The sequence below is a fragment of the Dipodomys merriami genome, unplaced genomic scaffold (genome assembly GCF_024711535.1).
Source record: "Dipodomys merriami isolate MVZ:Mamm:240054 unplaced genomic scaffold, mDipMer1.0.p SCAF_10, whole genome shotgun sequence".
Lineage (NCBI taxonomy): Eukaryota > Metazoa > Chordata > Mammalia > Rodentia > Heteromyidae > Dipodomys > Dipodomys merriami.
This window is the reverse complement of record NW_027202271.1, coordinates 31,323,495-31,340,112: the sequence shown is the minus strand read 5'-3', so window position 1 is coordinate 31,340,112 and position 16,618 is coordinate 31,323,495. Positions and strand designations below refer to the sequence as shown.

Here is a 16,618-nt window from a genome sequence, read left to right as displayed (position 1 = left end):
AGCTGGAAGTTCTGTCCTGCATGGCAGAATGATCTGAAGGTGATGAGAGACCTGTCCTGTAGACAGGCAGGGCTTTCCCAGTTAAAATTCCCACAATAGAATCCTACACACTAATGCTAAGTAGTTTCATTTCATTACTGTTCTTTTCTGAAATGGCCATCAGTTACACATACAATTCAGGCTGTGGAAGTTAAGCAAACATTCATAACCATTCATAGGACTAGACTTTCCGATTTTACACTGGAAGTGTTACCATTTATTAGAGTACAGAAAAACAATTCAGAACATTCCTACTTACCATAATAGGTGCTAGCAGTCATTGACACAATCCAGAAAGCTAAGGAAATGCAAATGATCATGCTCAAGACTACTATATTAGTAATCATATTTATATATCTTTTGCATATACTGTCGTCAGGATCTGTCATAGAAAAGAAGGCAATGAGCACCTGAGGGAGAAAACAGCGTTTCTGAGCCTAAAATACTTAAAATTGCCTGCAAAGCACTCGTTTAGATGCAAATTAAATGTACACCATAAATGCAAACATAGACATCGGCCACCAGCCGAACAAAAAGACACTGCTGCTACTGCAGCACTGTAGGGCAACTCCTCAACGGAAGAAAAGCAAAGCGCCAGGGCCCGCTCCTGGCTGGTAGTGGTGGCCGCCTCACAGTTGGACAAGGAGACCAGGAAAGGGAAAAGGAAAACGCAGCGGCCAATCGGAGACTCCTGGCCAGCGAGCTCCGCCCCCCGCCCCCAAGTCCCGCCCACCATCGCACCCCTCCGATAAGCCTAAAGGAGCAGGTCCGGGGCAAGGAAGAACGGCCGCACCTGAGTGACTCAGAGCAGCGATCCCTATGCAGTGGGCCGTGGTTAAGTCCACTCGACCGCCGAAATCGCTTCAGGGTCCAGATCTAGTTTGACAGGCCAAGGCCGAGACAAGTGGACGCCGGTTCTTGCCTCACTGCGCCTTCCCCACCCGCATCTCGCCCCAGGGCGCATGCGCTGCCGCGCCCACGTGAGCATTTAGTGGAGAAAGCCGGAAGCTGGGCTTGGCTAACTCCTTGTTGTGAAACGCGTGGAAGTCTGTTCCTCCCGCTTGTGAAACCACCATTGAAGGGATGGCGTGGGACTCCGCACCAACCTGCTAGTAGTAGTTGGATAACAAATGCAAATAGGTCTAACAGCCAATCACTCCATTTCAAGCGAATTATTCAAGGTGTGATTTTGTGCTGGTTCTTGGGCCTGAAGCCAGGGCCTGGGCTCTGTCCCTGTTTTTCTTTTCTTAGTTTCAATGCTAGCGCTCAGCCACTTGAGCCACAGCTCCACTTCTGGTTCACTCGTGGTTAATTGGAGGGAAGAGTCTCCTGGATTTTGCTTCCCCAGGCTGGCTTCCCACTGTGATCCTGAGATCTTAACCTCAAGAGTAGCTAGGATTACAGGCATGCCTTATTTTGCTTGGGAGGGGAATGTACCCTGTTGTAGAACTGGGATCTTGTGACCTAAGAAATATATATATTTTGGTTGGTCATAGTGCTTGAACTCTGGGCCTGGGCTGTCTCTGAGCAATTCATCTCAAAACTAGCACTCTACCACTTGAGCCACAGCACCACTCACGGTTTTCTGGTGGCTTATTGTAGATGTTTCTTGGCCTTTCCTGCCCGGGCTGGCTTTGAACTGCGATCCTCAGATCTCAGCCTCCTGAGTAGCTAGGATTTACAGGCGTGAGCCACTGGTGCCCGGCTGAGAAATAATTTTAAACACTACTTTAGTCCTTATAATGGGCCAGGCTCTGCTGGGTGTTAAATATGTAAAGCTAAAGCTACATCACTTGTATTGTGGAAATACCTTTTGCATTCGGTTAGAACATCTTGTGACTGGTTCATGTTTTACTCAAAATTACTTGTCAGAATAGTAACTGATAATTATATCCGCATTTTAAAGTTAATTGTTGACACCTTAAGGAGACAGCATTTTCAGTGTAATTGTGATTTTACCCAGTTTTTAAAATTTACATTTCCACTGATAACTTTAAAAATAATTTTATTCAGAATTTCAAAATATATGCCAGGATAACTTCACTACCTTTCCTTGGTTAGTTAACTAAGACGCAAATCTGTGAAGTAGAATAAAATTGTAATGGCTTTCTTACACATGTGGTCCTTCTATAGGTACTCATTATGAGACCACTTCTTTTTCAGTATTCTGCCTGGGTAAATAATTATATTACATGCTACCTGGTCAGTGTCAATATTACCACACTATTGGGAAAAGTCACTACTAATAAAAGCTAGGCTAATGATCTTGTAATTTGCAGAAGTTTTTGTCTCCAGAGGAGGGAGAGGTAACTGCCTCCAGGTGTGCCAGTTATGTAGGTGACACAGATACTGGGTGGAGACTTAGCCAAGAGGAGGAGTCTACTTCGTCTTCCCAGAGGGGACCTTACACTCTCTGCTTAGACAGTTAGGAACTGGTCTTCACCATAACGATGACCTTGTCCAATTAGTTGGTGTTTTATGAGAAAAACATAGCCTACCTGTGAATGTTATGGCATCTTCTGACACCAAGGTCAATTCATGTCAAGTCAATTCCTGGATGCCAGGAATGATGCTCTCTTTTTCACCACTATTAGATCTGGCTAGAATCGTATATTAAGTCATAGTGCCAGTGAAATGACCCTACATTTTCCATTTTCCCATCCCAGAGTGTCTAATTATTGCTGTTCTTCATAAAACCAGAACAGTGCAAGAATGACCTTTATTCCCTCACCAAAGTTTGAAAATACTCAGAAATGTTTCTGTCAATAACCAGGTTCAAGATTTCAACTTCATGCCCCAGTTCCAGCACCAAAAGAAAAAAAAAAAGTCTTGATCTTCTGGATACTTAGAAAGAGAATTTTCATAGCTCTTCATTTATCTGGCCTACCCTGTGTAAAGTGCATTTAAAACAAACTACAATGCACATTTAGATAAAATTTGAGCAACAAATTTGAAAAGAATTCCTGTTCCAAATTTCACATATTTTTGTTATACAATTTGCTCTTAAGTTGTAAGGAATTCTATAGAAGCTTTTTTTAAAAGAGATAAATTAGGGGAAGAACTTTAACAAGTATATGTATATATTTTAGAAATCACAGGCATGACAATAATTTCCTTGGAAAAAGGGTTTATAATATTTCAAATACATTTTTAGAATACAGTGATATACATTACAAAACCTTTAAATTTAGAAAGTTTTCAACTGTCTAGATATCAAAAGAATCCCGTTTCTAGTATAAATATGAACCACTTCAGTATTGTAACAAAATTGAAATTTACCCGTATACTAACATTGAAAAATGAGATAAACATTATAAAGTCTACCTAGACAATGTCAACAATGACCTTGATGGACATTTACATATATATATATTTTTTATGTTTTTAAGTTACATGATTTATCCTATTTTAATAACATGGTTTATATATTAAAAGCTTAGAATTTGGCCACGCATTGGTGGCTCACACCTATAATCCTAGCTGCTCAGAAGGCTGAGCTCAGATCTCAGCCTTGGTACAAAGATCATGGTATAAGCCAGCTCAAGTCCATGTGACCCTTATCTTCAATTAACCACCAAAAGTCTGGAAGTGGAGTTGTAGCTCAAGTGGTAGAGCACCAATGTTTAGCGAAAAAACTCAGAACAGTATCCAGGCCGGGAACAGTACACACACACACACACACACACACACACACACACACACACACACACACACACACACACACACACACACACACACACACACACACACACACACACACACACACACACACACACACACACACACACACACACACACACACACACACACACACACACACACACCAGCAGCAGCAGCAGCAAAAGGGACATGGAGGGAGCTCTGTGTTCATTCTAGAACTGTCTAAACCAACAGGCCCTGAGACCAGTACACACACGTACGCACACGCACACACACACACGTGCGTACACATCCCAGCAGCAGCAAAAGGGACTTGGAAGGAGCTCTGTGTTCATTCTAGAACCGTCTAAACCAACAGGCATTTATTTCTATCTCTTGTGCAAGCTGGAACAGGGGAAATGTCTCAGTGAATAAATAAGTTACAATTAAAAAAGATTTCTTCTGGTGTAAATTAGAGACAACACCACCCACTATACAAAAAATGGGTGCCAATTGTTTTGTGTGACTAAGTTAAATTATTTCAGAAACCTGCTAGTAGGACATTAATTTATATTTTGTATAAATGTCAAATATAATCCAATATTTGGCTTTGTTTTAATTATAGCCGTATTTCAGCAAAAAAAAACTATTAAGGGTTTATATCATTTTTATTTGCAAGAGTAAAAGCTGTCTCAGCACTGTAGGTAGTCATTATAAGAAATGTTAACTTTTGAAAGAAAAGCATTTGATTATGAAAAGATTTGTAATTTTTAATAGCATTTTTATTATATTATATTAGAAATATTACTATTTCTCTCAGGAAACTTTAAACAACTTAAGGATAAAATACGTCATAGTTTAGCCTTTTTTCCTTTTCATAATGCTGAGATTGAATCCTGGGTTTTAATGCATGTGAAGCACAAACTCTATAAATGAACTGTATTTCCAGTCCAATAGGCACCTTTTACATTAAGTTCCTAGCCTCTGGCAGTTAGATTTTTCGCACCCAACTAGTGGCCAGTTGGTGGATCTAATTCGTGTTAAAATGGGAGTAAAAAGTTATGTCTGATTAGCTTTAGCAAAGAAACTAAATATAGGGCTTTACCAGATTCCTTTTAGGTTTTTCTCTCTGAATGAAGCTAGATTGAAGGGTTTTTTGCTAAGTAGCCTCAGCTGGCTTAGAACTGCCTCTGCCTAAGGATTACTAGAATGGTATGCACTGCCATTCTCTACCATGAAGCTAGTTTTAAAGTACACAGTTGTATATTAATAAAACAATTTGATGCTGAGACAGTTACTGACAGTAACATGAAAATAATATGGAGAAAACACATAAAATTACTCTAAAGTTACTGAGTGGTAATTTAGTCAGTGGTTTCAAATAATAGTTAATGAAGACATGTAACTTTGCCAAAAGCTTGTATTCTATGACATTTTATTTTTATGATTTTAAAATGTTATTAAGATATCAATATATTAGTGCCTGATGGTGTATGACAGTAATCCCAGAATTTAGGAGGTAGAGGCAGGATGTATGCCTGTTTGGGCTACCAAGTGAGACCCTCTCTTAAAAGAACCAAAATAAGAAGTTATGAACATATTATTGTAGATAGGAGCTGGGTTTCAGTGATTAATATTTTGTTGGGTACTGAGGATGAAGAGGCAAAGTACATGACGATCTATACTTGCAAAACATAGCATATTTCAAAATGATCTGCTCAACTGTAATTATAAAAGAGAAATGGTCAGTGTGTGTCTGCTGATGATTAGATACTGGTATTTGACATTATATAAAGATATATGAAACCATTTATCATATTGTTCACTGACATTTCCAAGGAACTATATTCAATACTTAAGGTAAAATAACAAGACTTATACCAGCTGTAAAAGAACTTACATACATGTTTACCTCATGAGAATTAAAATAGACTTTTCCTATTTTTGTGTTTGCATGGAAGACATTTCTTACTAAAAAGAAATCATGCTAATACTGTAAAAAGGTGGTTGCTAGTTTCCAAGTAAGTACCATTTGCAAAGAGACAATCCAAACTGGTGGCCCAAAAGCAAAACCAAAATCACATTTCTTTATAGATTTATAGTAAGCTATGTTTAGGCATATGCATCTTTCATATTGTTGTAATAACAAATCTAAAGTTGGGTTAATAACTTAGTAATAGGTTAATAACTTTTTACATTATTCATTCAAAGCCTTTTGAAGGAAAAGGTTTTTATGAAACACTTGGTGATATAAAGCAGACCCTTTAATTGTTCAAGTGGCCACCATAAGAATAGCCTGATACCTCTATTTTGTAAACTAATTAGCATTTGCATAGCTTGGCCACAGACACATGTGTATTTTTAGATAACTACATTTTATTTCCCTTTTGCATAATGGTTGCTCTGTCTGACTCAGTAAAAGAACAAAACAAAGCAAACTCATACGTAAAATAAATTGGTTCCATTTTAAGTTGTAAATATGGTTAAGTGCTTTTTTGTAATTAAACTTTACTGTGGGCTTATGGAAAGGGAACAGAAATCCACTAACATTGTACACTGTTTTTGAGATATTAATAACATGTAGTCTGAAGGTAGATCAAAAGAAAAAAATTTAAGAGTTTTGCTATCAACACATGACAGCACATGTCTAATATGTTTGCTCATTAATGCACCATCTTTAAAGTTGGAGATGCAATTTTTTTTATTATGAGAAAAAGAATAGTACATACATTTTTTTTTGTTGTTGTTGTTCGTGGGGCTTGAACTCTGGGCCTGAGTGCTGTCTCTCAGCTCTTCAGCTCAAGGCTAGCGCTCTACCACTTGAGCTACAGCGCCACTTCCCACACTTATGCTTTATTAAGGTAAAAGCTAGATCTCAAACTCGGCGTTGTTTCACAACATGTTTCTTAGAAGGTGATTATAATTTTTTACTAGTCTGAGGTACTTGAGGACTTATTTACTTTGGATAACTTAAAAGCCTTCACATTGAAAAAATATATTATTAGCGAAACATTTCACAACGTATTTAAAAATTAATATTTTTATAGAGCCTATGGTAAGTTTACTTTTACTCATCTAAAAAATGCAGAAATTCTAAATTTAAAAAGTTGTTCTGTACCTCATTTTGTTTTGTTCCATAAATTTTCAAGCCAGTGCCAGTAATAATTAACTCAAAGTCCAGCAGTTTTAAAGTCAGATTTAGTATGATTAACAACTACTTAGCATCTTATTTTGATGTAATATCCTAACTTTTGTATAGGAATTTTTTTCTAATTTAATTAAACATACTACATGTCATAGGCTGTTTAATTTAAACCCCAAAATAAACACCTGGCAAACATACAATTTCCTAGCAAAATTTCTAGTACATTTTTCATGTAAGGCACTTCCATTCATTATCAAATAAAAGTTTCATTGAAAGTTTCCTTTTTTTTTTGTAATCAAGGTCTTCTTAAGATATACAGTAATAATACTGTGTCAAGTAAAACTTCTTAAATATTTAATTTTGGTGTAATTGCCATAAACATGTTAACCCCTGAAAAAAATGCACGATGGGTATTAAGTTCTGTGCAAGACAAATTTAAATGCAGGTATTATGGTCTGTTTTAGATTTAGGGAAATCCTATTGTTTTATGTTGTTAATCTTGTTAAAGAATCTTGAAATCCTCCAAAGGAATACTGCTTAAGGCAGTTGGTAAGATGTGTTCCAATGTGCCCTTAGGTAACAGGTTATTTGCTTCTAAATTCTTCACAAAGCATGTGGCTTTGATCCATCTTTGAGTTGCTCTGCGTTCTTTTTGGAGGCAAGTTTTCATTTTTCTTCTTAAGCTTGCTATTTCTTTTTCCAGCTTAATTATCCTCTTTTTTGCCTCCATAGGGTTCCTAAAGGCATAACTGTGTTCAAGGAGCACTTGTTGACTACTAATATTTGACTTGAAATTAGATGGTCCAGCTGTAGTACAACTGTCGTTTCTCTTCAAAAGATTCCTTGACTTGAGTTTCTGAGCCGAATAAATTAGAGTTGAACAAAAATTAAGGAAAATCAGAAATAAGAAAAGAGTCCAGTTTTGAAATAATAGTGTTAAAACTGCTCTCTTAAAACTGATTTTAAAGGTTTGATGGGAAATGAAATAATGCTATTTGTGTAATCATGGATTAAGTTTTTCAACAGGCTGAGTCAACTCTAGTCACCTATTTCCTTTCATTCTTTCCAGAGATAGTCAAACATTGATATGAAAGTTAACACTGAACTTCCAAGGTATCTTCTACTTTATTCAGTATGATTCTATGGCGACTTTGAAAATCCTTTTTTGTTTTTCTTATTAAAAGCCAATTTAGAATATATTTAGATGTTTTGTTCATCTATAGTATTGATTTGATTCCCTTTCTAGTTAAATATTATTCTATCAATTTGATCAGTAATGAAGACCTTGAGTCTACTTAAATAAGAACTGAAATACCGTTAGAATCATTTTTTAAAGTATCAAGCTTCCAAATGGATTTATCCAGTAATTGTTCACAATTACATCTTTGAGGATTTAAAAATCTGGCTGGGAACTTTTGGCCAAAGTCAGGAATCTGAGGATTCTTCACTATGCCCCAGGAATATTAAACCACTTACAGTTTCTCAGATTATAACCAATCTTCCTAACATTGTGATTTTCATTCATTAAACAAACGTTGCTCACACCTCTAAAACTGGCATCTAAGAGGCTGAAGCAGGGTGTTAATGGATTAAGGTCATCTTAGCTTAAAACAAAGTTAACCACCCTTCCTCGTCCCCCTCCTCATAAAAGAGAAAAAACAACTTGAATAGAAAGTCATAAGCCAGGCGCTGGTGGCTCACGCATGTAATCCTAGCTACTCAGGAGGCTGAGATCTGAGGATCGTGGTCCAAAGCCAGCCTGGGCAGGACAAGTCCATGAGACTCTTATCTCCAATAAACCACTTAGAAAACTGGAAGTGGCACTGTGGCTCTAGTGGTAAAGCTCTAGCCTTGAGCTGAAGAGCTGAGGGACAGCGCCCAGGCCCAGAGTTAAAAAAAAAAAAAAGTCATTTGATGAAAAACATACTATGGTGACAAAATAAGACAAATAGGAGTTCTTGTCCTTATAAAACCAACTGTGGGTCCTGCAGAGGGAATTGGCAGGACTCATTCTTGCTGTTTACATTACATTCTTAGATTCTAACATAATGTAAAGTTTAGTACTTATTAGATCAACAACTGGTCAAAATATCAGAAATAAGATGCACTGCAAATTCAGCAAATGTCAGTGTATATTGAACTGTTTAAAGAGTAATGAAATGGGGCTGGGAAGGTAGCTCAGTGGTAGAGTGCTTGCCTTGTAGGCATGAAGCCCTGGGTTTGATTCCTCAGCACCACAAAACCAGAAAAAGCTGGAAGTGGCACTGTGGCTCAAGTGGTAGAGTGCTAGCCTTGAACTGAAGAGTTGAGGGACAGCGCCCAGGCCCAGAGTTTAAGCCCCATGACCGGAAAAAAAAAAAAAAAGAGTAATGGAATGTTGTTGGCCTTCTGGAATGTTTGATATTCTAAAACCACATTCCTCTCCCATCTAGTTATTAACTCATATGTATCTACAAATTAAAATGGAAGAAATAATTCAATGTTTCTTCTTTCTTAGAGGAAAAGATGTCTGTCCTTTTCAAAACTAAACCTTATACTTGTGTTCATTATAGCCTTTCTTTTTGGTGACTTTCTCAGCTAGCTTTTCTTCTCTGATCAGATCTTCCTTACCCAAAGGTAAAACATAAATTTTATTAGAGTGCTGGGAATTAAACTCAGTGCTTTTTACATGCCAAGCACATACTCTACCACAGAGCTATATCTACAGTCTAAGTCCCAAAACACTGGGTCTGATTCATTCATCTCATATCTTAATTTTCTCCTTGTTTCAGATATTCACTTTTAGTATTTGATAATTTCCTAATTATCCTTCTCAACCTACTGGCTTGGGTTCTTACTATTCAATTGGAATTGTTTCCTGCAAGGTCATAAACTTGCTCCTAGGATCCAAACTCCCAATAGTCCCAATGAATGCCAAAACTCATTGAAACTTTCTGTGCCCACCTCTAAACTACATCTTTTGGAATAACTCTAGTGTGTATGTTCCTCTTTAAGCACTAAGAACAGCTCACTTATATGTCATCTTAAAATCAGACTAGAGTAATATTAGCAGTTTCATTAGTAATGTCTCTCAATTTTAATCAATAGTACATTTGTTCAGAATAATTGGCAGCTATGTAAAATTCCAATACAGGTAGAATATTTTCTTATTCAAAATGCTTGGAACCACAGTGGCTTTTAGACAAAAAGTCTGAAATCTGAAATGCATTTTGGATTTCATAATAGGAATGCTCAGTCTGTATAGTCAAATAATTTGGACTGGGGAAAGAACATTGGAGCCTGTAGACCTAAGTTCTACTTCTAATCTAAAGCTTTATTCTGCAAGAGGAAGGTCTAGAACTTTCTTGAGGCATATCATGGTATAAGAACTTTAATATATTTGGAATTGTTACCATATTTATAAGAAAAAAAAAAGAGTGGTTCTAAAAATGGTTTCATAAAAAAGAAAGTAATATCACCTACCACAGACTCTATGTGAGTACAAAAATCAAAAATGGTTGGCACAGCATCCATTTTAAGTCGTCGAGTTTGTCCTGTTAGGTCAAAACAGGAGGCTTCAAAGTGCTTTGAACAAAGAAAAGTATGTTTTCCTGGCACAAAATTTTTGCGCCTAACCAGGCGAATCCATTCTTTTCTTCTTTTAGGATCCAAGGGAAACCTTAAAGCAAGCAAACAGAAAAAGCAAATGAAATTCCAATATCATAGTTATACTAAATGGCAAAAAGAAATAAAAAATGTCTCTAATTCATAAAAATATTTAAATTCATAATATATAGGTATCAATTCATGCTAGATTTCAAACAGTGTTTAAAAAATTAGCAATCCCACCAAAAAACCAAAACAACAACAACAAAAAACAGGGAAACGGGCTTTATTTTTCAGAGCTTTTAGACATTTCTTCTTAACCTAGTTTTTAATATAGGTAGAAAAATAAAACATAACTAAACTGATCTAGATAAATGTTATGTGGAACTGTTAGAAGTAGGGGTAATTTTATAATGCTTTGATCTGCTGTTTGTGTACATGGTTAAAATAAATCAGCTATTTAAAGTCAAGAAAAATCACGGCAGGTTCTAGTACTGCTTTCTCTGTTCACTCATGACACTCAGCACATTGTTTTACACATTTTCCATTTTGGTAAATTTCCAGTGAAACAAAAATTATGAGTTTCTTAAGGATGGGAATCACTTTATTTTTAAACTTAATTTTTTTTATTGACACTTAGCAAAGTACATTGAAAATAGAAAGGAATGAACAAAACTTGCTGAAGATATACAAATACAGAATTAATTCATTGTGTTTCTTCTATGTAGTTAAACTGAATATATATTTATATCATCTATCTATATCTATCTTTAAATCTATTAACTTTTTTTTTTCCTGGTCGTGAGGCCTGAACTCTGGGCCTGGGTACTGTTCCTCAGCTCTTCCGGCTTCTTTCACTTATGGTGCTGAGGAATTGAACCCAGGGCTTCCTGCATGCAAGGTAAGCACTCTACCACTGAGCCACCTTCCCACCCCTAAATCAATTAACTTTTATAGTGTAGCAGAAAGCATAATTAGAAAAAGTGAAATACTATTAGTAGCTATGGTTTTTACTTATTTGTTTCAAATATAAAGCACACTAATATATATCCTATATTGATTTGTTAAGGAAAAGAAAGGGGCTATTTCTTTTTTTGGGGGGGGTGGAGCGCTATTTCTAAAAAGCCTACTCGTGGCTGTGTTAACTGATTGGAAGCTGAGGTGTCAACATTTACTCATAATTAAGTTCTAGTTCAAATCTCTAGTTTGATTATTTTATGCTTTTAAGTTATAAAAAGAATTATAAAAGCAAATTCAAAGAATCAACTGAATGGTCTTAATGTACTGGACAACACAGTGCATAAGAATATCGTCTCTGCAAATTCTGTCCCCTCTTTATAACAGTTGGGAGACTTTAGGTAGGTTATTTAAACTTTTAAGGGTTTCCCTCTCATGCTTTTTGGGTGGTAATGTCAGGGATCCAACCTATGGCCTAACACGGGCTGGGAAAGTGCTCTATACCCTCAGACCTAGGTCTTCTTTGTATTTACCTATAGAATAATGTAACAGTCGTTCTAAGGGTTAATGAGAAAGTACAAATGCTTACTCCAGTGTGTAGTACAGGGCTGAATGGAATCATAAAACAGCCAATTTAATCTGGAGTCCTTAGAGTCTTAACTGAAAGAGGTGAGGTGTTAAGGGTATACTGGGGACCAGCAAAATTATTATGACATGAAATGAATAAATAAGTTTTTTTTTTTTTTGCCAGTCTCAGGGCTTGAACTGAAGACCATGCGCTCTCCCTGAGCTTTTTTGCTCAAAGCTAGTGTTCTACCACTTGAGCTACAGCTTCACTTCCAGCTTTTTGGTGGTTAATTTGAGATAAGAGTGTCACAGATTTTCCTGCCCGGGCTGGCTTTGAACCATGATCCTCAGATCTCAAATCTCCTGAGTAGCTAGGATTACAGGCAAAAGCCACCAGCACTCAGCAGACAATTTTTTAAAATATTCAAAATGGTTATTTGAATATGTTCAGTCCTTTAAAGGGCTGAATTGCAAGAGCTGAATGTTAATAGTGAAATTCTGAACCAACCTTTAAGCCCAACCATTATTAAGAATTAAATAACAGCCAGGTGTCAGTGGCTCACTCCTGTAATCCTAGCTACTCAGGAAGTTGAGAGATAAGGATCTAGGTTTGAATTCAGCCTGGGCAAAAACATGTGAGAGACTCTTAATTCCAATTAATCAACAAAAACCCAGATGTAGAAGCATGGGTCAAATGGTAGAATACCAGCATGAGAAAAAAACTAAGTAAGAGAGGGCCTGAATTCAAGCCCCAGTACCAGCACACACACACAAAATAAAATAAACTACATAAACTTGAAATAAATAGTAAGCACCAAATCCCTCAACTTCCTAGTTATTTTACTATTACTATTCTTTTAATGTTATTAAATGTCTGTTACATCTACATGGTAGAAATAATATAGAATAGTGTGATGTTATACATCTCTTCACAACTCCTTGATCAGTAATATCATATTGGTGGCTGGAAAGCAACCTCAGTACAGAATATTTATTTTTATTTATGTTTTTGCCAGTCCTGGGGCTTAAACTCAGGGTCTGGGCATTGTCCTTGAGCTTCTTTTGCTCAAGGCTAGCACTCTACCACTTGAGCCACAGCTCAAGTTTATGTGGTACTGAGGAATAGAACCCAGGGTTTCATAAATGCTAGGCAAGCATCTACTACTGAGCCACATATCCAGCCCAGTACAGAGTTAGGTCTTTCTGAATGATGCCCTTTCCCACTTCAAGTTATTTACTGTTATTGTTTACAAAATGGGAAATATTTTTATTATAATACATATATTTTTTCTTTTCTTTTTTTTTGGGTCTGGTTGTGGGCCTGAACTCTGGGCCTGGGCGCTGTCCCTCAGCTCTTCAGCTCAAGGCTAGCACTCTACCACTTGAGCCACAGCGCCACTTCCAGTTTTCTGGTGGTTAATTGGAGATAAGAATCTCACCGACTTTCCAGCCCCGGCTGGCTTTGAATCATGATCCTCAGATCTCAGCCTCCTGAGTAGCTAGGATTGCAGGCGTGAGCCACCAGCCCCTGGCTTTCTCTCTTTTTTTTCCAAGTCTTTTTTTTTGGGGGGGTCCGGTCATGAGGCCTGAACTCTGGGCCTGGGCGCTGTTCCTCAGCTCTTCAGCTCAAGGCTAGCACTCTACCACTTGAGCCACAGCGCCACTTCCGGCTTTTTTCTTTTTTGCTTATGTGTTGCTGAGGGATTGAATCCAGGGCCTCATGCATGCAAGGCAAGCGCTCTACCACTGAGCCACCTTCCCAGCCCCCTTTTTTCCAAGTCTTTTTGGAAGCAGGACTTCACTATGTAGCCCAGACTATCCTTAAACACTTTCTTCTTCTTTCCTTCCTCCGAGAGAGAGAGAGAGAGAGAGAGAGAGAGAGAGAGAGAGAGAGAGAGAGAATACTGGCTTGCAGGGGCTTGAACTCAGGGCCTTACACTCTTGCTTGGATTTTTTGCTTAAGGATGGTGCCTTGGGCCACACTTGAGCCATACTTCATACAGCATTTTTGCTGCTGAATTAGACATAAGAGTCTCTCAGGATTTGTCTTACCTGGCTAGCTTTGAACTCTCTATTCTCAGATCTCAGCCTCCAGAATAGTTGGGATTACTGGTGTGAGCCACTATATCTAGTTCCTAACTGATATCAGGTAAACATCATTTTTTAGTTCCTGGACATTTTTCTCTCATCCTCCAAATCAAATGACTAAATCCAGTAGTTTTTCCTTGACTGTATGATTCTCATCCCTATTAGCAACATTTGCCTACTTGAGGCCACTGGGTGGACTATCCTTACTTTACTACAGCTTCCTAGTTTTTTGTATTATTTTTCTATTTTCACTCTCTTGAAATACTGTGCTCATGTGGAACAACTAAGCAACACTATTTCGTTCAGTTTAAAATGTAGCAATATTTCTCTGAAGAAAATATGAAAATTAGCATTCTATAATAAGCTGCTAATCAAATTCACCTCTGATGATGCTTAACTAGCATCTGTACTGCAACCAGAGGGCTTTTTAATATGCAAATCTAGTCATGCTGTTCTTTTTAAACTCTCCATGGCTTGTCAAGTACCCTCAAAATAAAATAGAAAATACTTAAGTAGCATAGAGGACCAAATCTATGTCATCCTTTGGTCTTATTTGGGATGTCACATCTTTTGAGAAGAATTCTTTGACTTTCCAAAGCTGTTCTGAAGGATGCCCTTCCCCACTTCATATATTTATGTCTTCCCCTTTCAACAGTAAAGTTCAGAAGAAAGGTAAGAACTTTGTGGATCCTTAGATTGTCAGGCAATTAGGAACTTGGTACATATCTGATGGATGAATGAATAAAGCATGTAGTACTTTAAAACAAAACATCATAAGGATTTTTTTATAATGATAACTATTACCAAGGGGGCACATTTAGTAATAGTGAAGTAAGATTTTTTTTTAATATTATAAGATCAAATAAATTGTGAGATATATAAAATCAGAGCTTTTTTTTTTTTTTTTTTTTTTGGGTCGGGGCCTGAACTCTGGGTCTGGGCACTGTCCCTCAGCCTTGAGCTCAAGGCTAGCGCTCTACCACTTGAGCCACAGTGCCACTTCCGGCTTTTTTCTTTTTGCTTATGTGGTACTGAGGAATCAAACCCAGGGCCTCAGGCATGCAAGGCAAGCGCTCTACCACTGAGCCACCTTCCCAGCCCAAAAATCAGAGCTGTTTTAACTTCACTTTTTAATACTTCTTTTCTTCAGGCAGGTGACAGGCACTTGAAGAGGACACTTAGCAAGTACCTATTACATTCCAGGCAGTATACAAAGTGCTTTCAAGAGTTTTGATTTGACAGCACTCAGGACTTTGGATAGCTCTTTCAGAAAAGGGGGGAAACCCCAAACCCCACGTTCTTTTTATTTATTATTATTTTCTTTAAGGATAAAAGCTTATCCTTAGCAATTAATTCCAGGCCTATCAATGATGCCTCAGTTGTTCCAAAAGTTGCTGTGTGCGACTGTTAGAAATGTCAATGTTGTCCCTGTCAATTCGGCCTCAACGAAAACGCGAACACCCGCAGGCTTTCAAGGTAATGAGTGCCTTGAACAGGAAAAGACCTCTTCCTCTCCCCCTCCCCCCTCTCCCCCTCTCCCTCTCTCCCCCTCTCCCGTGGCGTCAGTCTCAAGGCACGGTCCAGTATTGAGGGATACAAGTTAAACATGAAGGTATCTTCCCCTCACTTTTTCCTCAGTACACTACTGGGATTTTTTTTCTTTTTCGTTTTAAAGAAACGGGAGTCAACTTTCCCCTCCCGAAAGGAGAGAGAACCAGACAGACGGGAGACGCACAAAGGCCCCGGAGGCTGCCGGCGGGCAGCGGCTGGGCAGGCTCGGTCCCCGTCGGCGGGACGGCGCCGGCCGCCGGTCTCAGCCGAGCGGAGCCCGCGCTGGTGGCGCCCCCTTCCTGTCTCCCCCGGGCCCTCCCGCGTTACCTGTGGAAGCTGACGTTAACGTGCTTGTTGTAGGTGGTGGCGCAGCCCGCCGCGGCGCAGTTGGTCGGCATTTCCCGCTTGCCCTCATCCGGCGCTCCCCGACGGCTTTCCTCCGTCAGCAGCCGGGCAGCCCGGGGCGGCCGAGGCCCACCGGCCCGCAGCAGCGACCGCGGAGCGGGAAGGAGTGTGTTTGGGGCGGGGGGCGTGAGGGAGGGTCCCCCCTTCCCTTTCTCTTTACTAATATGGCGGACTGACGCCAGCAGAGCCGACGGGCCTGGAGCCCCAGGAGCCTCCGTGTGCCTTCACCAACATGGCGGACACAACCCGTTTCGGGGTCCCCTCTCCCTTTCCCCCCCACCCTTCCCCTCGGCAAGGCGTTAGGACCACAGCGTCTCTTTTTGACAGCGGCTCGCGAGCTATTAAAAGATAGAGGTGTCTTCCCCACCCATGGCGGTGAACACACACGTCTACAACTCAAGGCAGGTCCGCCCTCCCGGGCACGTACCCAGCGGTACCAGGCCAGAGGCCTCGCCGAGGCGCCCTGGGCCCCAAGATTGGCTGGTTACGACGAGCACCCCGGTGACAGGCAGGAGGCACTACGAATCCCAGCGAACATTGCGGCGCTGGCTGGCTATCGCGAGAACAGGGACCCTTCGTTTCCTGCGTGCCTGAGGAAATGACGTCCGGGACCGAGCCGCTGGTGGAGTCCCTTTCTCGCTA

The 16,618-nt window shown here is 39.2% G+C and overlaps 2 protein-coding genes across 5 annotated transcripts in view; both read right to left on the bottom strand.

Annotated features, from left to right (window-relative positions):
- The window catches only part of Tmem19 (transmembrane protein 19), a 24,803-nt gene extending 14,427 nt beyond the window's left edge, over nt 1-10,376 (bottom strand). For 2 of the 4 annotated variants that reach the window (XM_069988681.1, XM_069988678.1), the window contains exon 1: nt 299-678. In XM_069988681.1, the coding sequence (XP_069844782.1) occupies nt 299-428 (130 nt within the window). In that variant the 5' untranslated portion in view covers nt 429-678. Of the gene's footprint in view, nt 1-298; nt 679-832; nt 987-10,285 lie in introns of those variants that run through there. The other 2 variants (XM_069988688.1, XM_069988686.1) reach the window with 2 other exon arrangements.
- On the bottom strand, nt 3,196-16,618 carry Thap2 (THAP domain containing 2). Its single transcript, XM_069988701.1, has 3 exons — nt 15,899-16,618; nt 10,286-10,481; nt 3,196-7,679 (listed from the first exon to the last, which is right to left on the bottom strand). Exons 1-3 carry the CDS (start codon nt 15,967-15,969, stop codon nt 7,326-7,328), a joined length of 621 nt encoding a protein of 206 aa, XP_069844802.1. The 5' UTR covers nt 15,970-16,618; the 3' UTR covers nt 3,196-7,325.